Genomic DNA, 22,717 nt, shown 5'->3' on the forward strand with positions numbered 1-22,717 from the left:
ATGTATATATTTGCCTATATATGTATATATACATGTATATTGCCTAACTGAGGTCTGGAACTTTCTACAAACTAGGAGATGCTATGACATAACAATACTCAATTAAGGCAATGAGAAAGATACAGAAGGGGTTTGATTGATGTGACATCAATTTACAAGAGTTGTACTACATACACACAACGTATGACCAAATTACATAACAAAATTTATCATAACTATCACCTTTAAAATAATTAACTTTTAATACTCTTGTTATGAAAACTAAATAATCATTAAACATCAGATCAGTAAATGAACTAAATTATAACTGTTACACCAAACAGTCTTGTATATCCAATATAGTGATTTCATCCAATTTCTTCAATGATTGATTTTTTATTTCTCAAATAACATTCAAATCATCACTATTGAAATAAAAATGAAAGCAAAGTAGTAGCAAAAGTGATTATAAATGTTTTGGTGTTAATACCTTTGCTGGCATTCACATGTTATTTTAACTAATGGCATATACAAGTAGCATTCTAATCAGAACTGTATTTATTGTATCTCAGATACCCTGATGAGCTCTGGTATTGAGCAAAACTTGTCATTGGCAATGGATACGGCAGAAAAAGTGTGTTTGAAACATTATTATACAGTTTTCTTCTTGGAAAAACATTAAAGGACCAAATAATGTTCTATTAAAAGGTACAATAAGCCTAATACTGTTGTCTTATGACAAAAGTATTGTCATTATGCTTCACCAACAAACAAAAGGTATTCACACTATAACAACTGTTATGATAGTGAAGGTGGTTTATGTAATGAAGTGTGGAATATCTGAATCAATTAATGTATTAAAACATGAGAAAAGAAAGTGTCATAAAAGAAACTATGTATAAATTCAGTTTCCATAAAAAAAAACCTCTTATGCATTGAGCTGCTCCTTCTCTTATCATTATTTTTTACGTCATTGTGGTTGATCCCATTTTCTCTCTCTCTCTTCATGTAGGCTTCAGCTCACCAAAAAAATCTTGATGTAGGAGCTAATATATTCATAGGAAACCTTGACCCTGAAGTAGATGAGAAGCTACTGTATGACACATTCAGTGCATTTGGTGTCATCTTGCAGACACCAAAGGTTGGTTTCATTTTTTTTTACTCATGGAAGGAGAATAGTGGTATTTTAGTTAACAAAAAGTGAAGCACTGGTATTGAGTTCGTTAAGATCATGAATATTCTAACAATCAATATATATGAAGCTTTTAATGATACTATTTCGAGAAAGTGAAATAAACATTTGATAAGGCATTAGTTAAGACAAAGTTACATGATATTATTTAGTATAATTTTGAGGTTGACTCAGAACAAAGTATTAATTAGGTGTTGTACAGATATTCATTTGTTTCTTCCATAAGTTTGATTCAAAATATCCTGTTTTAAAAATTTAGACACAGTATGAGGTCAGAAATAGAATTTCTGTGTGATTTCAAAATAAAATTGTATGAGCTAGGTTTGTGTAGTAAAACTGTGTAAAGTACATATTTGGTGATATATACTTATTAGATAATGAGAGATCCAGAAACAGGAAATTCCAAAGGTTATGCTTTTATAAACTTCGCAAGTTTTGAGGCCTCTGATGCCGCTATTGAAGCAATGAATGGCCAGTACTTGTGTAACCGACCAATAACAATATCTTATGCTTTCAAGAAAGAATCAAAGGGAGAAAGACATGGTTCTGCTGCTGGTAAAGTGCTATTTGATTTATATGGCTTATAAAGTTAAGTAATGAAACGTAGAAGAGTTGTTTCCTTGATATTATTTGATGTAAATGTATAGTATGTGTAGTAATATTTAATAAGACTTTTGTTTCTGATAAAGTCTCACTTGTTTTGCAAATGTAAACAGGTCAGAATTTCATTTTTTAGCATATTTGTTAAATATAAAATATTTGTTATATAATAAATATTTGTTATATAATTAGCATATTTATAACCTATCTCGTACATAACAAGCTAGTAATCACTGACTTCTTTAAATTTTAAGAGGTGTGATGTATTTCTGCTGTTTGATTCTATTCTACAGAACGTCTCCTAGCAGCACAGAACCCTTTGTCTCATGCAGACCGCCCTCATCAGCTTTTTGCAGATGCACCACCACCCCCAACTGGTCCACCTTCTTCTCTTCCACCAGTACCTCCCCCTCCTCCACCACCACCACCTCCAACAGGGCTCCTTCCTACATCTTCAGCACCTACATCATATTCAAGTAAGTTGATGTGTTTCAACAGTACTGTTACTTAGATTTTGAATTTTTCTTTTTTTTATTAACTTGTCGTAGCTAACTGTCATAGTGACAACAACTTTAAAATTTTTTATGAGGCTTGAATTGTGTTGTAGCTATAGTTACTGTCTATTTCATATATAGTAAAAATATATTAAAATATAACAACACTGGTTATAAGTATTGTCCTATATGCTTCATTTTACTGAAAAAGACAAATTTTCCTGTAGAAAGCAGTAGGGTTCATCTTTTTTTTTTTTTTTTTTGTTTCTGATACTGGATTTAAACCTCCTTATTTGTAATTGATTGATACTTGCTAGTTAAATTTGGTTCTAGACATACCCCAATGACTGTAATCAAAACCATTTGTGAATATATGTATGTTTATTTTAATTTCCAACAACTAAAAACATTTTTCAAAATAAATAATTTATATAACTCAAGAGCCCATCTATATTATAAATAATATTTAATAAGGTAACTACCAATATTTTAAAATTTAATGTTTTATAAAACAGTATAATTAAATATTTTTTAATAACAAGTGAGCTTATTATTTACTGACAGTTCAGGCATAGAAATATTAACTTATTAATACTTTTAAATCATGTTATTTTCAATTCTTAAATTTATTAGCAAATTTTTAAAAATTGCGGGAGTTAACTGATAACACTGTTTTCATCATCATCTTTTTTTAATTGTAGGAACTGCACATCTTAATTTTAATGCCCTGTTTGAATAAGCATTATTTTGACTTCTACAAAATATTTATTTTGCTTTGGAACTAATAATAATTTATAAACATACAGTGTTTAAAATGGAAGATATTTAATATAATACATGTATCTAAAGACAATTTCATGCTTGTATGTATTGAAGGTAACATTTTAATAATATTGCCCATCTCTCAATTCAAAATTCTATATTATTGATGTTGTTCATGAATAGTTATAAAATATTTTTAAAATTTCTAAGTTTGAGAGGTTTTTTTTCTTAAATAAAGAATTTTATACTATAACACCTAGTGAAAAACAATAATTATTTCATTATAAATATCATTACCATCAGCTGAGGTATTCTACACTTTAAGACTTGTTTTCTTATGAATGACTTATATAAGTAGTGTTTCATTTATAACTTTACTTTTCATAAATTTATCCAGCTTGGTGATCTCTGATACTGAGCAAAATGTCTTGTCAGCAATATCATTCAACAAAGTAAGATATAGATGAAGGGCTGTTATATACTTCTTTTACTAAAAGCCTGTTGTGGGCAAGTAAAGAATATTGTGATTTTCAATCTTACAAGTATTAGGAAAAACTTTATTGCTAAATAAAAAAGCTAAGTAGGGCTGGCTGCTGAACTTGAAAAAAGGACCCAAATAAGATAGGGATGGATGTATCACGTGATCCAGCTAATGATCATATAGTAGACTAAGTCATCTCGAATTTCTGACTTCCCCACTTTGTCTGTTTGAATAGAATCTAAGCTTTCATCATTATACCTTTTTTTAGTTAACTTTAGAATACAACTTTTATAACTATTTTACAATAGAGTAACATTTTACGATTGGAAATTTCGTTTCTATTGGTTTTACTAGTGAAGAAGCCAGTAATGTTGGGATTTCATTTGCCATGTAAAGTTGAGACAGCTTAGTCTGCTATGTGATCATTAACTGAATCAAGTGATATCTCCACTTCCACCCTATCTTGTTTGGTTCATTTTTTCAAGTTCAGTGGTTAGCCCTACATAGCTTTTTTATTTAGTGATGAATTTTTTTTCCTAATATTTGTTTGTTTACTTGGCATACTTGGGTTACTAAGTTATACTGTATTCTAAGGCTTTATAAACTTTTCATGGAATAATAATAAAATAGGTAATCAAAGATTATGAAGACTGTTTTACTGATAGGTCTGTTGAAGAAAGATGATGATGAACAAAAATAAGAAATCTTGGTTTTGGCTATTCACCTACTTTCAACTTTGGGATGCTCTGGATAGCTGACAAGCAGTTTACACGCTGGGTGGTTCATATCTAGTTTCTGATGACCTGTTTTTTGTTTTTTTTACATCTTCACTTCACACATAGTATAGGGGTTGGCTCCCTAAAAACACTGATTGTATATAGTACAAAGCATTGAGCATTCTACGTGTTACAGCCATCTAATATTCATCTATCATTGGCTGGTAATTCCTGTTTCACCCTGTACTTTAGTATTTTATCCCTTTCACATTGGATAGGTCAAAGTGTGCATATCACAACCTTTCAGAGGTACATTCAAAATTTAATTACACTACTTTATTATTAATATATATACAAATATATTTGGCATCAAAACCTAGTTAATAAATCAAGTTTTAAGTTCTTAATTTTATAAGGAAATATTAAAAAAAAAACCTCAATCTCCTCTGGTATGAGAACTGTGACATTTGTTATCTGTGTCTTCTCTCTTCTTTAATTTATTTACCATCCCTCTGACAGGCTGAGAATTCAATGTAAATTACTCATTATAATATTTTTATTACTCAGGCAAAGCATAATTTTTATAGCCTTCAATCTTATTTGGTTTCAGAACCATAAACTATAAAATGAGACCCCTCTTTCCACACCCACCCGTCACATCCTCTATTTCACAAATTGGCAATATTTCTCTCATGTTTTATATTATTTATAACCACCAGAAAGCCAAAGTTTCAATTAAACAAATGCTTATTATCTAACATTGTTTTCTGCACACATAATTGTCAGTTTCACTTCCAGTTCGAGCTTGATTCTCACAGGAAAGACTTAGACAAGCTTAGCTGAATTTCTAATGGCTCATGTCACATAGTTAGAAAGCCACAATAATTGTGATAGTTATGGGGCATTTTGCATGTTATTATTCTGTGTTCTTTGGAGCATTTAATTAAATAAAAAATATATTGCAGTATTACCATTAGTATAAAAAAGTAGAGTTAAGTGTTATCAACAGTCAACAGCATAAAGAAGATGACCCAGATAAGTACTTCATTTCTTGTTTTTCATGTGTATTCTTTATTTAATTTTATAAAAGTAACTAAAATGTAAAAATAAGAGACTCTTTAGGTTACATAAGGTTAGTTTAAGTAAAATAAAAAAATAATAATAAAACTTTTTCACAAGATGCACTCGTGAGCATTTTGTGAGTAATACGTGTGTTATGTAATTTGATAGGGTAATATGAGCTGCACGTTTGCCAAGTAATTTAAAATTTTATGGTGGGAACATTACTTTAAATATTGTTCCAATTGCAATAAAATAATTAAATTTAAGTATAAACAAATGTATACTGTTATGATATTTAAGCTATTTAGGATAAACAAATCATGTTTCATGTTACAATTTGAAGTCATTCCAGAAAGAAAAAAAGTTAAGTTAGATTTGTTTAAATTTTTTTTGAGTGATTATGAGATCACTCAAATTGACCAACCTCCTATAGAGTTAGGGTAGAGAAAACAATAAATTAAATATAGTTATTCTGATAAAACCTTTGATATTTATTTAGGAAATTTTAGGGATTAAAATGCAAAAAAAAATTTAGAAAGTTTTGAGTATTCTTAATTTTAACATGAAAATTAATTTGCACTCTGAGCAATCAACACTCTAACACCATATAATTAAACAGAAAGTTTTAGTGAAAAAATTTAATTAAAAATTCTGATTTTTTGTTTACAAAATAGTTTTAAAGTTTACTGAAGGCTTGCTAAATTTCATAAAGATACAATAAGTGCTTTCAGATTTATAGTGTGTATATGACCATAGTTACATGGTGGTTACAAGATTCTGTAAATTACAAGTGCCTGTCTTGTAAGAAAGCTAAGTTCAAGGGGTAATAATGCATAGTGGCTTATAGAATGGCTCCGAGATTTTTCAAGTTCAAAATTTTAGCTCTTAGCTCCATCTCTTCACCAATTTCAGATCTAATTACAGCTGTGGCTATTGATGATTCCCTCTTGTTTTCTTTTTCTTTTAAATTCTACATAGAATGATAAAATAGGTAGTCAAAGATCATGAAGACTGTTTTGCTTTGTCACATGATGATAAAATTACAGTTACTGATAGAATTAGGTAGATGCTAGACGTGTAGAAGAAAGATGATGATGAACAAAATTACAGTTACTGATAGAATTAGGTAGATGCTAGACCTGTAGAAGAAAGATGATGATGAACAAAATTACAGTTATTGATAGAATTAGGTAGATGCTAGACCTGTAAAATAAAGATGATGATGAACAAACTTACACTTACTGATAGAATTAGGTAGATGCTAGACCTGTAGAAGAAAGATGATGATGAACAAAATTACACTTTACCAATAGAATTAGGTAGATGCTCGACCTGTAGAAGAAAGATGATGATGAACAAAATTACAGTTACTGATAGAATTAGGTAGATGCTAGACCTGTAGAAGAAATATGATGATGAACAAAATTATAGTTACTGATAGAATTAGGTAGATGCTAGACCTGTAGAAGAAATATGATGATGAACAAAATTATAGTTACTGATAGAATTAGGTAGATGCTAGACCTGTAGAAGAAAGATGATGATGAACAAAAATAAAAAATGTCAGTTTTGGTTAATATCAAGTTTTCAATTTTGGGACACACTGGACAGCTGAAATGAGGCATATACACCAGAGATAGAGCAACTATGTCAGGTAGCTCTTCGTTTCTAGCTTCTGATGACCTGTAGAGAAGAAGAAGCAGATGACTTTTGTATTGCTTTAATACGGGTGTTTATGCCATCTGTATGTAGGAGGTGCTAGTGCACTCTCAGATTGTGATATTTTTTATCAATACGTGTTATTATTAAATAGCATGTACCATCACCATTGGTGTTTTACTCCCTACAAGTTATCGTAGTCTTAAGAAAGGTTACTTTTTTAACTTTTAATATTGCTGTCATTGAATTTTTAAATCACTCTGTTGTACTATTTAATTCTATAGATTTTTTGAATCCATAAATTTGAAAGTTACTTTGGTATGTTTAGCTCTTGTTTGATAAGGAACATATGAACATGTTTTAAGGTTATCTCTTTATGTAATTTTTTTTCACACATTTTCTTTCTGTTGTTGTTGTTAAAAGAGCAAGGATTTTAGGAATAAATAAAGAAAAAATGGGTTTTATGATCAGTGTATTCAAAGGAAATTTTATGATCAAGGCACAGTAACTGTTTGAATGCTTATAGATTACATGATTGCTATTTCCTTTTTTATTTAGTGCCTCCACCACCACCACCACCAACATCAACTGTATCCTCAAGTCTTCCACCACCTCCACCACCAGTCTCGGGTATGCCACCACCACCACCTCTCAGGCCACCACTGAGTGCTGGCCCTCCAAGCTTTTCTAATCCTCATCCACCAGTTCCAGTCTCAGGTATGTTTTAAATTAATAATGAGTCACTACTTTTACACCAGTTGGAATCCCAATTTGAGGATTGTTCAAAATTAGTAGAGAGTCACATTTTTATCACCAACTTGAGTCCAGTCTCAGGCACATTCCAAATTGAGTCATGTCCTTCATATTAAATTAAGTTGAATCCCAATGTAAGATGTGTTCAAAATCAATAGAGTTACTGTCTTATAACCAACTTGAGTCCCAGTCTCAGACATATTCAGAATTCTTTGAATCCCAATGTGAGGATTGTTCATAATGTTCAGTCTCACATATGTTTCAGATGTATGGTAAGTCATTTTCCTCATTAACAGATTGAATCCCAGTCTCAGGTATGTTTCAGATGTGTGGTGAGGTACTTTCCACATTAACAGATTGAAACACAATCTTGGGTGTGTTGTAGGCAAAATCCCTCATTACCAGCTTTAATCGTAATCTCAAGTATGTTCAGAAATTTATAATGAATCTCTTTCTTCTTTTATGAGTCCTTATATTTCAGTAGTGCTGTGAACTATGTTATTCATGACTACTGAAGTTTCAGTACTGCAGTAAATCACTTATTTCATAAATATATTTATAAATTCCAAAACATACTTATCTCCACTGACACTTTAACTATTCCTTAACATTGGCTTTGCCTATCTAAACATTGGTCTTGCATGCTCCAATCTTTTATACCCCACTTAAATGCCCTTGGCAATATCTAATTTGCAAATCACTCCACCTGTTTCAATGTGCCCTCTATCCTGACACCATATATAAGTACCTCACTCAAGTAATGTAGTCACTTTTTCTTGACAAAGCTTTGGTCATAGTTTTGTCTGACAAAGTGCTGTGGTTCGTTCTGTTATGGATTGCGATTTTCATGTCACTTTGTGGATTTCCGCATAATTATAATTTCCTTCAAAAAAAATGGACGTGATGTTTGCATGTATGAATTCCCATATTACTGTTGTCAGCACGGCGGTCAATCTAATATCCTTTATTCCTCCTTTGTTATCTAGCATCTCTCTATGGTTGTGGGGAGGGATAACTCTCAGTTGAGGCTGTCCATGTTTTTATCCATTGGGAGATGGAAACATACATTCGGCCCAGGGGTGTTTTTCTCCTGGGGCCTCTGAAGTTGTCTTTTTTGTTGATCCTAGTTATTCTTTGGAGAATTTGGACTCGATTTTTCTGATAATTTTCTTTACTAAGTCTGCTTCTCATGAGTCCAATTTGGATCAACCACCTTTTACTCCTTTTCTTCAATTTGTCATATGGGTTATGCAATTTTGGGGCTTTTCTCTGTGACCTTTGAGTCTACTCCTCCCTCGATGGTGGAAAGGTTGGGGGGGGGACTATTTAGTTTTTCCTTCTTCACCTGATACTCCTGGTTCATGCTGAGAAATTTTCTGATTTATTACGTGATTGGATAGAGATACCTCGTACCCTCATTTGTCTGTTTGCATGCTTTGGCTTTCCACCTTCAGGGGGATGTATTATTTTCAATTCCACAGACTAAAATTATTTAATTTTGGATATGTGGGGTTCCAGGTTGGTTCATGTGATCACTTTGAACTAATCATATTTATTTGTATTTGTTTGCTCCTCACGCTTGCTCTGTGATGTTTCTTCTCCTGCAAATTGTTGGCACCCTTATCCACATATTATTTTGTGAACAAATGGGGTCTCCTCCTAACTTCTACCTTGGTCAGATTGCCTGTTTCTGTTCCTTCTGTTGAGATACCTTGGTGAAGGTACTTTGTATACCTGCTATAACTGCTTTATTGTGCAATTTTCTGATAGATTTGTTCTCTCCTTGGGCCTCCATTGATAACTTTTGCCACTCATTGATACTCAACTACAAGCTTTGGAGTCTCCACTACCTCCTCCTCAGGCTTGGGTGATAGATGCAATCAGTCCTGTTTGGATGAGATTGCACATCTATGAATTTCCATCACTTCCTCTGTTACTCAGAGTTCTGGCTATATTTTGATCCTCTAGTTGCAAGATGTTGCTAGCCTAGATTGGCCAGCCTAGCCATGATTTACTCTTCAACAGTTTCTTCATGCAAGTCCACCTCTTCATCTTCCTCTCTGGTTATCTTTATTGGGTGATCCTCAACCCAACATTCTACAACAAGACTTTCCCCATCTCATTGGAATTGGGGTTTAAGTTGCCTGGGGTATGTCTCATAAGGAGTTTGTACCTACTTTACCAAATGTGTTTACCATATCTTGTTTTGACCTCTTTTTTACTTGGGTTTAGCTTCATTTGACCTATACAACAGGAGACAACTTTTTCATCTCCTTTTAGCTATTCTAAACATCTGGAGGTTTTGGACTCCCCAGTGATATCAAGCCTTCTTCCCAAACGACCTTTTCCAATATTTAATCAAAATACTAAGGTGGTACTATATGCATTGTCTCGACAACCATTCGAGCCTTTAGCCTCATGTACCATGTATCCTTAATGGGTATTTTGTTCTTGCTGACATGCTGATGTCATCAGTTGCAGTAGTTGACAAGTTTGTAGGACTCTTTATCTCCCTTTAGGTCCTTTCTTTCTCAGTCTCTGGCCACCAGGGAAAGAAATACATCCCTCTCCACAATTCTTTTGCCAATTATTTCTCACCTCTACAATTAGTCATACACTGACCATTTGTTTTGCCCTGTCAGTCTCAGAGGTGTTATGTAGCTCACTCTTAACTCCTTTTGTGGTGATAGTTCTCATCTCTGTATTCTTTGGGATACTTTGATTTTCAAAGATTTGTCACCACTTCCTTGGAAGTAGTTTTGCAAATGTCCAGGTTGCATACTCTGGATTTTACAGGTGAAGAACCTTTTGAGAGTTACATCTCATCAGCATCAACACATTTATGTCTTTCATTGCCTATTTCTTTGATTCACTGGGGGACATTTTATAGGCCTGTATATGGTATTTTCCTAATACTTTTCTCTGACATTCTTTATATGATCTGGCAGTTTTTCTTCTGGGGTTTTTCACTACCCCTCATGGCCATTTTAATAACATCTGCTTAGATTATATGGAGGAGGGAGTAATCTTATCATGTCTTTCATTTTTAGGGTTCCTTACATCTTGCTTTCACTGGATCCCACTCTGTGGCAAGTGTTGCCCAGATAGGTGTGCTTTTACCAGTCCAATTCTGCACTAGCGACCGATTTGACTATACTTATTTCTGGTTTCAACAGACTCTGTAGAAATGAGGTGTTCCATAAAACCATCTAGGCACATCACCGAATGGTATTACCATAATATCATGGACTGCTTCTCATGGACTATCTTGAGTAAAGCTAAAGGGGATTCTGCCTGTCCCTGCTGATCAACAGATTGAATAAATTGGGGTCAGTTTGCTTTTAAAAATTTAGGGAACTTGTTTCACCTATTGCACTGTTTCCAGAGCACTGTTCCTCAGGACTCCCGAATATACATTACCCACAGATTCTAATAGTGGAGCTAGGGAGTCCTTACCACACCCAGTTTCCAGTTGCTGGAGTGATGGACAGAGGCTTTTTCTCCAGAGTTCTCAAGGGCGTTCCTCCACTCTTGGAGAAGAGGTCAAAGCTGGGGGCCCCATTACCCTGGTCACTGGCTGTAGTTCCCAGATGTCGGTAGGAACAGCGCTGGCCTATGTGGGAGCCTACTTATAATACTGGTTCAGATTTGATCCTATGCTATCTGGTTGGGGTGTGCTCGGCCCTTCTTATGAACAATGTTGGGTTGTATATTGTTCATGGATGAGGGTCCACTATCTCCTCATAATTCCGAATGTGGAGTGGTCCCATCCTAGGTTCTTGGTTGAACACAGTGATCTACATTCTCTCCATAATTCCGGGGCAAGTGTAATGCTCTTTGCCCACTCAGTTGGAGAGTGAGAATGGATGTTCATAATTCCAGACTGGATGAGTTCTGTTCCTTTGGTTGAGTAAGACATGTATGATCTTGTCATTCTGAGTCTGGGGTGGTGCCTTTCAGTCTTTTTCAGGTGGAAGCGAAAGTTTGTCCACTTCAGTGTTGCATACTTTCTCATCATAATTCCTGTTGTTCAGAACACATCACTCTATGGCTACAGGTTGGGACCCAATCAAAAGTATATCACATTGTGTTCCAATTGCCCTAGCCACCAACGTGGGATATAGGGACCTTGACCCTCTAATTCCGACTCCAAGTTGTGGAACCTCGGTTATCTGGTTGGGGCTGGCCTATAATACTTACCCATGTATTATTCTACCCTTGATACCAATATTAAGTCTTGAAAAAATAATTACATTATCTGAGCGAGGTGCTTATCTACGGTGTCATGATAGATGGCTCATTAAAGCAGGTGGAGGGATTTGCAAATTAGATATTGCCAAGGGCATTTAAGTGAGGTATAAAAGACTGGATCATGCAAGGCCAATGCTTAGACAGGCAAAGCCAACATTGAGGAATAGCTAAAGAGACAATGGAGGTAAGTATTATTGGAAATACATTTTCAATTTTGGAAAATGTTAACGTTCAGTAGTGCTGTGAACCACGGTATTCATCACTATGGAAGTTTCACTGTTGCAATAAATCACTTTCTTCACGAATAACTTTGTATGTTTGAATCTTCCAATGAATCACTTCTTTCATGACACTAGACATTTCAAGCTTTTAAAATCTTCTGTTTCCCCATAACAGTAAATAACAAACATACTAATCTTTCAGCATTCAAAATACACTTGTCCAAACTGATCTTTTTAACTAAATTATAGCAAACTGTATAGTATGTCCCTGAGCAACAGCCTTGACAACATTTGTAATGGTGAGTATCTTATGATAACATTTAATTAAGAATATACAATATTTTCAATATGCCAGGAATACTAATCTATCACAAAAGCAGACTGGTTAAACTGTCCATAAATTTTGCATCTACATCACATATTTTGTAGTAAATTGTATTAATTCTAGTTTTGTACACACTGGAAGGACTTACTGCAATGAACAAAGATATGAATATATTTGCAGCAGGTAATAATTTAGTCATTATGGTAAAAACAAAATAGTTGGACTTGTAAAATTCCAGTTTGGACTAGTAAATTTCTCATGCTTATTAGCTTGGGCTAGTGAATAAAAACAGTTTCACATTTCTGGACATGTAATCACAGTTTGATCTGTTGTGCAGCAATGATTGGCTCATTTTCAGTTTCATAACTAGCAAGATGCTTCTTTTGTCAAACACGGGTCTCATTAATTCTGGAATAACATATATTTTCTTTTCCAGCTGTTTAGTGTGTGTCATGGCATCTTCAAAAATATTTTCTTTATATTAAACATGTTTTATAGTCTGCTATCAACTAAATTATTAGCAGTATATACTCTCATAGTTGAACTGTGCATTTGCTTGATTACTAGATTTATTTATACTAGCATATTATATCAACCAATGGAAAAAAATATCTCTGTGATGTTAGCTTATCTGCTAATAATCCAGCTTCAGAATAGTCTGCACTATCCATTATAGCTATTTTCAACTTCATTAATACTGCCAAAATATCTTTTTCTTTTTTCAATTTTACATTCTAGCATTTTTAAGAGGTTTGAGAGTTATAGTGACATAGGGGTTTAAAATGGCCATGTACTAGTTAATGCTACAGAAATAGCTTACATTATTTGAAGAGAACCGTTAAGGAGTTTTTACCAGCTGCTGGATTTATACAGCATCACACATTACCACGTTCAAAGTATGAAAGGAATGAAAATTGTAATTTTATTTAATTACAATAACCTAGATTGCATACTCTTTTGTTTACCTTTTATATTTGTGTCATCATTTCTGACCTTGGCAATCATTTCATGTTGAGTAAGCTCTTGAAGAATGACCTCTAATAGAATCTGTGTTACCTGTGATATTAATGAAGGAAATTAAATTTTCATCAACATTTATCTCCATTTTTTTTATAATCACCATTTTTAAAACTACTGGCAGCTGCTCTTGATGATGTACAGGTGTACAGTCCACTATTATAGAATAGTACTTCATACTTTTAATCTTCAGAACAGTTGAATTAATGACTTTTTAGAGAGTATCTGGAATACTGGGCTCAAATAATGATGACTTGTTTCATTGTACATGGATATACTAACATATGCATTCATTATGGGACCAGACTTTGTCATCACTTCCACTTGAACCAAAGTACTTCAATTTCTAGGGTGATATAACCTATCAACAGTTCATAAAAATCTATATCTCTTTGCCAGATGCATAATTATTGTAGTTAACCTATTAAATGTTGTTTTTTCGTTGAGATATATTATCTACTATAGACATTATTTCCAATCAGAGTTGTAATACCCTTTAATCTAATGCCATGAACAAAAACCTTTATCAGTAGCCACATTTTCTTGTTGCCAAATAATTTATATATGAATAAAATAACACTTATCTAATTTTAAAGAATATATCACCATTGGTATGTGACTTTTTCTATCATAGTTTTCCAATTATAGTTATGGTCATCTGTATTTTGTGGCCATGAGCTAGTATCCAAAATATTTTCGAAATGGTACTACCTCCTTTCACCCAAAGCTATCTCAATCCTGGTTTGCCCTCTAAGTAGGGCTAAAAAAAAAAATTGCTACAGTGCACCAGTCTTTATACCCCATCAGTTTTGTGCCATTTCAGTAAATGTGCTTATCATGGACTACTCTCTTCCAATTATACTGTGATATCAGCTAGCTCCTTATACTATTCTAGAACAATCCTCACTTTTTTGGTTGGCATTCTGATGTGTGTTTTAACTCACTCTCCATCTGACCACAAAATTTTGATTGTGCTTGATCATAAGTTTATATCAGTTTCAACTTCAAGTTTCGACTTCTTGTGTTTGATTTCCATTGTTTCTACTGATTTTTTTTAGAAATATTGCTGTTTTCTAAATTCTAATTTGTTTGTATGAACTAAAGTAAACCCTACCATGAAGAAAATGACAAGGAAAGGGTACCTAGTTAACAATAACAAAATTTGACTCAAATCTAATCCCCAATTAGGTGTGACTAGTAGTAAAGGAAAAGGAACTTACAAAGTAACTAAAATAAACAGGAAAGGAAGTATAAATAACAAACCAACAACCCACAGAATTGGCTGAAGTTACAATTACCCAAACATAACCCCTACAAACAAAAACAAAGTAATAATCAAACTCTAAATGCAAATTTAAACTAAAGTAACTTAGATGGTAAAAGAATTATAGAAATCTGAGCAGAGAAGACATGAAAGACCTAAATTATTGCATGAGAAAATTAGGTCAATCCATACAAGCTCACATGAACTTGCTAAACATGGGTATGCCTACTGGGAGTGAGGAATACATGCTGAAACATTTACCACAGATCTCCTAGGAAAAAGAACAATACCTGACTCAGGAGATTACATAGAGGCATGGTAACAGGTGGAAGGTGCTGTAGAAAGAAATTTCCATTCAGTAGTTATATCCTTCCTCACAAAAACATTGTAATGTGAAAGAAAAAAAATCTTCAGCTGAACGTAAGACAAGAACTCCCACGAACTAAAGCTTCCCCAGCAGCCATCATTGACCCTGAGACCTGGGGACTTGTGTGAGAAACATTGTCAACTGTCATGGGAATTTCCCCATCCACCATATTAAGTCTTTACTACTAGTCACATCTAATTGAGAATTAGATGCGAGTCAAATTTTTTTTATTGTTAACTGGTACCTTTTCCTTCTCATGTTCTTCAGGGTAGGTTTCACTTTAGTGTTCTTTGTCTTATTGGTTCTTTGAATGGACTTATAAGTTTGATATTTATATTTTATCTTCTAAGTTCCTTTAATGGTTTTGTAATTTAGTTGTTGCATATTGTTTTATGTTTTAGGTCGAATTTCACAGTTTTGCAAATTTGTTATTTTTATCTATTTTGTAGACTACAAATTTCTAGGTTTTGTTAGTTCGTTAGTAAAAAAATGAGTATTTTTTTCTAAGTATGTTTAGTTTGGGTCTTTTTGGCTACACTTCACGACAGTTTCGTGGGTTCTAGGGGTTATATCTGAAGGTTTCTTCCTTCAATTCTGCTTCCCCCCTATCCACTTCCCATATCTCCTTCCCTCCTCTGCAGGATCATACCTCTTCCAGTCATCTCGCTTAATCTATTCAAGACCTACTGCACAAAGGGACTATCCAGTGGGTGGTATCCACTCAATGGGTTTTACTCCCATCTAATTGTTGTCCTTCGAAAGACAGGAGATTGGAGACCCACCATAGACCTGTCGAGGTTGAACTCTTATCTGGAGCCACCTCACTTCACCATGGAATAACCAAATCGTCGTGACGGATGCCTATCTTCATATTTCCAACTGCTCCAGTGTCACATTGTTTTCTTCGGTTCATCCACAAGGGTCATGTCTTCCTTCTCCACTTGGCTCAGGGATATGGAGTGGGCAGTCTCAATGGCACTGCCTTTTCCTTTTCACACTGTGCAAGGGGTTCTCTTTTGGGGATGTGGGCTTCCTTGGAAGCTCTCATTCCCTTGGGTTGAGTTCACACATTTCCCCTTCAGTGGATGCTTCTCAACCAATGGAACTTCTCCCAATGGACCATCCCATTAACTTCCCCCAGGGATCAGGGCTGATTTTGTTTGGTGACTCAACGGGGAAATGACCATTCCTCCTCCACCTTGTCAGCAGTCTCATCTTTTTACTAATGCTTCCTTGGTGGGTTGGGAAGCTTTTATTGATTCCCAAGAGATTTGCAGTCAAGGAGGCTACTTTCCATTTTCAACATCCTGAGCATTTGGCTGTTTGTTGAGCTCTGTATCAATTCCTCCCGCTCATGAGGGGGCAGGTGGTTATGGTTCATCTTGACTATTCCACTGTAGTTGGCTATTTCATCAAGCAAGGAAGAACAAAATCAAGATCACTGTGTTTTTACCATCATGAATCTTCATGGGTCAATGATCACTACATCGCATTCTTGGCATGTTATGTTCCAGATGTTTTGAATCTGTTGGCTGTTTGCTTATTTCGACCCAACTAGGTTCTCCCCATATAGTGGTCTCTTCTTCTATAGGTATTTTGATGGGTGTGTTTTGAACTGGGTGCACCACATATGGATGTATTTGCCACTCACTGGAATGCCAAAATTGTTTCATTTTGGTCTCTGGTTCCACACTCTTCAGCTCTGGGAGTAGATGCATTCAGTCAGGATTGGAGGGTCTTCACCTATATGTCTACCCTCCAATCAGACTCCTCTCCAAAGTCTTTTCCCTTATCTATCCTTGTCGTATCCTGCTCATTGCTTCATATTGGCTTGCTCAGATGTGGTTTCCTCTGCTCTGACATTTACTGGATTGATATCCCCTGCCTTTATCTCTGTCCCAGTCTCTCCTCAGATAACCACAATCAAACATACTTCATTCTGATGTCACCAAACTTCATCTTCACTCCTGGCTTTTGTCCGGTCCCTTGCCTTAACTCAGGGACTCACTCCTTGTGTTGTGTCTTTCCTTTCCCATTCCATTCAGTCTTGCTCCTTATCTTTCCCAGTTCTTGGCTTGGTTGTTTGATCAGGATTTGTCTATGTCAACTGTTTTTAGTTATAGGGCTGCCCTGTTGAACACCTCCCATTTCTCCTATTTCCAGAAAGCCTTCTCCTCTCTGGTTATTTCCCTCCTTTTCCGTTCCTCACGTCTTGTCTGTCTGCCATATCTCTTTGTTCTACCGGATTGGGTTCTCAATGTTGTCCTTCATGCCCTGTCTGTTTCTCCCTTTGAACCCATTGCAACATGTTCCTTGTACCATTTTTCCCATAAGACTTATTTCCTCCATGTCTTTTCTTGTGGTTGTCGTCATTTCAATATTTATGTCATTGCTGTTTCCTGCATCCTTTACATTCGTCTTATGTTATCTTTTATCCTGATTGGGTCTTCTTTCCCTAGATTTATGCTGCCTGGGCATGTAGTTTGGCCTTACCTTCCATTTACAACCTGTACTACCGTTTGGTTCCGGATATACTTTTTTGTCTGGTTCATTCCCTGAGATGTTATGGGCTCGTACTTGTTGTATTTCAGGATTCCACCCATTGGTGGGTCTTGCCTGGTCAGGTATGCTTCATATTATATTTACACTAGATACAAATAATTTTATAATGCTCACTGTTGAGATTGGGTGTATCTGTAAGACCCCCCTGGCAGCTTGTCTGGTGGTATGTGTATCTATCTATCTATATATATATATTTTTTGCTAATAGGTACTAGTTTCATTGTCAGATATAAAAGACTGTTTAGTGTATTAGTATTATTAATTTATTTATTTTGTGTTTGCAATCCATTGATATCAATGCTGTAGAGATTTCTAAAAGTTCTAGTGATAGACATATAAATAGCTGTGACCAGATGAGTGGAAACAGAGAGACAGAGTAAAAAGTCCCAGGAAAGAGAAGTTTGGTGAGAGAAAAGTTAGAAAATGCAAACTTAACCATCATAGGTGAGAAAGGCCTATGTTAGAGTGAGATTAACAAGTTTGTAAGAGATAAGGAGAATGAGTTATCTCATCAAAGGGTATTCTAAAGTAATTGAACACGCCTGTGTGGACTTTGATGAAAAACAGACAATTATTGGAAGTATAGGATACAGTTTTTAATGCTAAAGTCACCTGAACAAAATTTGCTGAACCATTATTGACACTTACAAACGTTCAAAACATTTCCATAAACTTCTTTGATATTCTTTGTGGCCACGGAGGCATTGTTTTTCTTTTTGTATTCAAACAGTATTACATGCCGAATGTGTGTCTCGTCATGTGCTATCTCTATAAGGGATTAGAGTATACTAAACTTTACACATTATATAGGCTACACTAACGTGATGTTTAGGCAGTTTGTTTAACTATTATACATGTTGTTTGTTTTTTTTTGGGGGGGGGGGTAATGAGAGTGTTCCAAAACGAGACATTAATTTCTTGACGACTCAATATATATTATTTTAGAAAACAAGTGAACCATGGCAAGTCATCAAAGTAAAATTGAAATACCACAGAAACCACAACTTATTCTCCCTGAACTTTAACTACCATGATCTCTAAATTATCATATAAGTCAAGAAAGAGGTGAAGAGAAATAACTAATTTCTGACCACCCCTGGATTACTAAACCTAAATACCTACCACGATTGGATTGGACCTCATGAGTAAAGCAGATGGGGATCTCTGCCCATCCCACTGACCCGTGATTTCTACAATTGGGGTCTATCTTCTTTTCAAAATAGGGTATCACAGACACCCATTGCACTGTATCTGGTGTCATTACTCTGGACTCCCCAATGCATATTCTTCCCTTCTATTCTGGTGAAGCATGGGAGTCCTTACCACTTCCAATTCCCAATCATCCATGTGTGACCACTTGGTGAGAAGATGGCTATAATTGTTATGATCATTACAGTACCAAACAATGAATTATCTTCTAAACTTCAGTATCCAAGGTGCTTCCCCCCCAGATATTTTTGCCCTGATGGACAGCACTTGGCATAATCTGATATAACCCAAGGTGCTTTCCCTGGATGTGTTTGCCTTGGCAGACCACATTTGCCCTAATCTTCATACGTATAAGGGAAAGTGGTTGCATACACATGAACCTTTCCATGTTTGTCAACACCATACTGATTCTGGTCAGAGTTATCCAGTACTTCCTATGTTGATTCAGTGCTGTACTGCACTTGGCATAATCTGACATATCCCAAGGCATTTCCTCTGAATGTTTTTTGCCCAGGCAGATCACACTTGGCCTATTCAAATACATTTCAGGGCCCTTAAGCCCTAGCCACATATTATTTTTTTTCTCTATAGCTCATTTACTAGCACCATACTATGACTCACTATCACTATATTTGATAAATGTTTCTTATGATGGCTCATTATGACATAGATGTGGAGAGAGGGCTAGTTATGATGACCCTCACAATTTCACTCATAACAGTAATTTATATCTTTCATAATCTTACTTATTGAAGGTGCTTCCCCTGGATGTTTTTGCCTGGGTGGATCACACTTGTTGATTGCTAAATCTTATACAAGGGGTTTCCACTGGGTGTTTTGCCTGGATGGACTGCACTTGGTGTAATCCAATGTAACCCATAGCACTTCCATTAGCACATACGTATAAGGGAAAGTGGTTGCATACACACGAACCTTTCCATGTTTGTCAACACCATACTGATTCTGGTCAGAGTTATCCAGTACTTCCTATGTTGATTCAGTGCTGTATGTCTCGTTATTGTCTTCGATTGTACCTGTCAATTCAGTTCCGCCCTAATTGTGTTACTGTATTGATTGCTGGGTGAAAACCATACCTGTTCCAGAAGTAGTGCTGTTCCCCACTGATGTGCTTTTTTTTCATATTCTATCACACTTTTTTCTTTCAGTGTGGTTGCTTGATTTGAGATTGATGTGCCTTCACCAGATGCTCCATTTGGGCAATGTGTGATTCTAGCTTTGGGTGAGTGGGGATAGTACCATTTTGGAAGTTAACATTTTCTTGCTCTAAAAATGTATTTCCAATAGATAATAACCTCCACTTACCCACTTCCCACCCCACTGAGATGTTGGTGTTTAAGGTTTGTGCTTGCCAATTCTCAAAAGTGAGGATTGTTCTAGAATAGTAGAGGGAGCTAGCTGCATCAATATAGATGGCACAGTACAATTGGTGGAGAGTAGTCCGTTGATCAGCACAAGTTTTGAAATGGCACAAAACTGATGAGTAAATAATCTTGATTAGTGATCAGTTTAACATTTGTTTTATTCTTCATTGCTCAGTTATTTCGTAGTTTGAGTTCATTGTTTAGTTAATACTCTTTTTGAATGCCATGCCTTTATCACTTTCCAAATCACTTGATGACTGTTCCATGCATGCTTTGTTTATAACATTTCTTGAATGTGCTACTACTTGATTCAATTGATTCATACATGAAATACTAGATGCAGCTATATTAAGCAGGCTGTCAGGTGCTTATGTTGAATAAAATCTTTATCATGTATACATGACACATACAATTTTAAGGTTTTAATTTATTATCAGAATGTTCTTTTATAAGGGAATAAAAGTATCCCTTTCTCCGTGGGCATCTTTTTCTGCACATCATGAGATTTTAGTGGCTTACATTCAAAATTTTATTAGACTACGATTTTATTGTTATACTGTGCCAATTAGCCTAGCATAAAATTTGCTAATAATCCATATTTTAATTATATATAAGTTTTAAGTTCTTACTCTTATAAGGCAATATTTTAAAAAAATCTATAATTTCCCCTATTGTGAGAATCGTGACATTTGCTCTCTAGGTATCCACTCTTCTCTAATTTATTTACAACCCCTCCAAGAAGTACGAAATTTAACATAAGTTGCTTATAATATCATCATCATTGCTTAGGCAAAGTATAATTTTCATAGCCTTCAATCTTATTTGGTTACAGAGCCATCAAATAGAAAATCAGACCCCTCTTGTTATGACAACCTGTCATATCCTCTCTTTCAGGATTTGTCAATTGTTCTCTCTGATGTTCAATACTATATTATTTATAACCAATAGAAATCCAAGGTTTTCATCTATTAAATGATGTATTATATTACAATGTTTTCTGTAAACAGAATTGTCAGTTTTACTTTCAGTTCAAGCTTGATTCCCAAAGGAAACACATCGATGAGCTTAGATGAAGTTTTAACAGCTCTTGCCGCGTAGTTAGAAAGCTAGAAAAATTGAGATAGTTAAGGGACATTCTCTGCTTTTTGCACATTATTATTCTTTTTTCTTTGGTGCATTATTCAATTAAATAAAAGATTATTTAGTGCAATACTACTTTTAGTATGAAAATGTAGGGTTAAGTGTCATGAACAGTCGACAGCAAAATAAAGGAAGACCCAGGTAAATACTTTTTTTTCTTGTTTTTCATGTGTATCCTTTATTTATTATTATAAGAGTAACTAAAATGTAAAAATAGGAAATTTTTATGTTAGTTGAGGTTAGATTAGGTGAAATAAATAATTATATAATAAAAATTTTTCACAAGGTGTGCTCATGAGTAGCTTGTCTGTAACGTAATTTGATAGCGTAACATGAGCCACACATTTCCCAAGTGATTTACAACTTATAATGGTGTGAATAGTAGTTAGATAGGGTTCGAAGGGCAATAAAACAAATGTATACTGTGATTAGTTTAAAGCTATTTAGGATAAACAAATATAGATTCATATTACAATTTTAAGTCATTATAGAAAGAAAAAAAGTGTAATTTAGATTTATTTGGATTGTTTTTTGGTGGATACGAGGTTAGTCTAATTGACCAACCTTGTATTAAGTTTTACTGAAAAAAAACTTTTAAATTTATGTAGAAGGTTTTAGAAATTACACAAATAAAATTTGAGATTTTTGAGACAGAGTATTTTAATCTTAACGTGGAAATAACTTAGCACTCTGATCGGTATATAGAAATACTGTATATATTCATAAACAAATCATTAGTAAAAGTACTTCATTAAAAAATCAGATTTTTTGTGTATAAAAGACTTGTAATGTTTTCTAACGATACACCAAGTTTTGATGTCGTGTCACTCTTCACCGAAGTCCCCGCCAATGAAGCTTGCAATATTGCACTCAACCTCTACATTAATGACCCCAACAAGTTAATGCACATCCCCAGCACACTTTTTGCCTAAATTCTAAGAGAGACAACGACTAAAACCAACTTCATTTTCAACAACGTACATTTCCTTCAAATAGACGGTTTAAGTATGGGCAATCCTGTTTCGCCCGTTCTGGCCAATATATTCATGACCAAAATCGAAACACAAGCCATACATTCTGCGCTTCATCCCCCACTATACTGGTACAGATATGTCGATGACACTTTTGCTGGTTTCAAGTCTACAGAACACACACTAACTTTCTTTAAACACATAAATTCCATTCACCCCAACATCAAATTTACCATAGAACACGAAAACAATAACCAGTTATCCTTTCTTAACCTCAAAATTATTAGATCTGACACTGAGTTTAAAACAA

At 34.7% G+C, this 22,717-nt stretch overlaps 1 protein-coding gene across 1 annotated transcript in view; it reads left to right on the forward strand.

Moving 5' to 3' along the window:
* LOC106469964 (splicing factor 3B subunit 4-like) overlaps window positions 1-22,717 on the forward strand; it is a 47,844-nt gene that overhangs the window by 19,565 nt on the left and 5,562 nt on the right. Inside the window, exons 4-7 of the mRNA XM_022398526.1 lie at window positions 992-1,120; window positions 1,546-1,726; window positions 2,065-2,247; window positions 7,504-7,662. Coding sequence (XP_022254234.1) covers window positions 992-1,120; window positions 1,546-1,726; window positions 2,065-2,247; window positions 7,504-7,662 — 652 coding nt within the window. The remainder of the gene's footprint in view (window positions 1-991; window positions 1,121-1,545; window positions 1,727-2,064; window positions 2,248-7,503; window positions 7,663-22,717) is intronic.

Source organism: Limulus polyphemus, unplaced genomic scaffold (genome assembly GCF_000517525.1).
Source record: "Limulus polyphemus unplaced genomic scaffold, Limulus_polyphemus-2.1.2 Scaffold3746, whole genome shotgun sequence".
NCBI classification, from domain to species: Eukaryota; Metazoa; Arthropoda; class Merostomata; order Xiphosura; family Limulidae; genus Limulus; species Limulus polyphemus.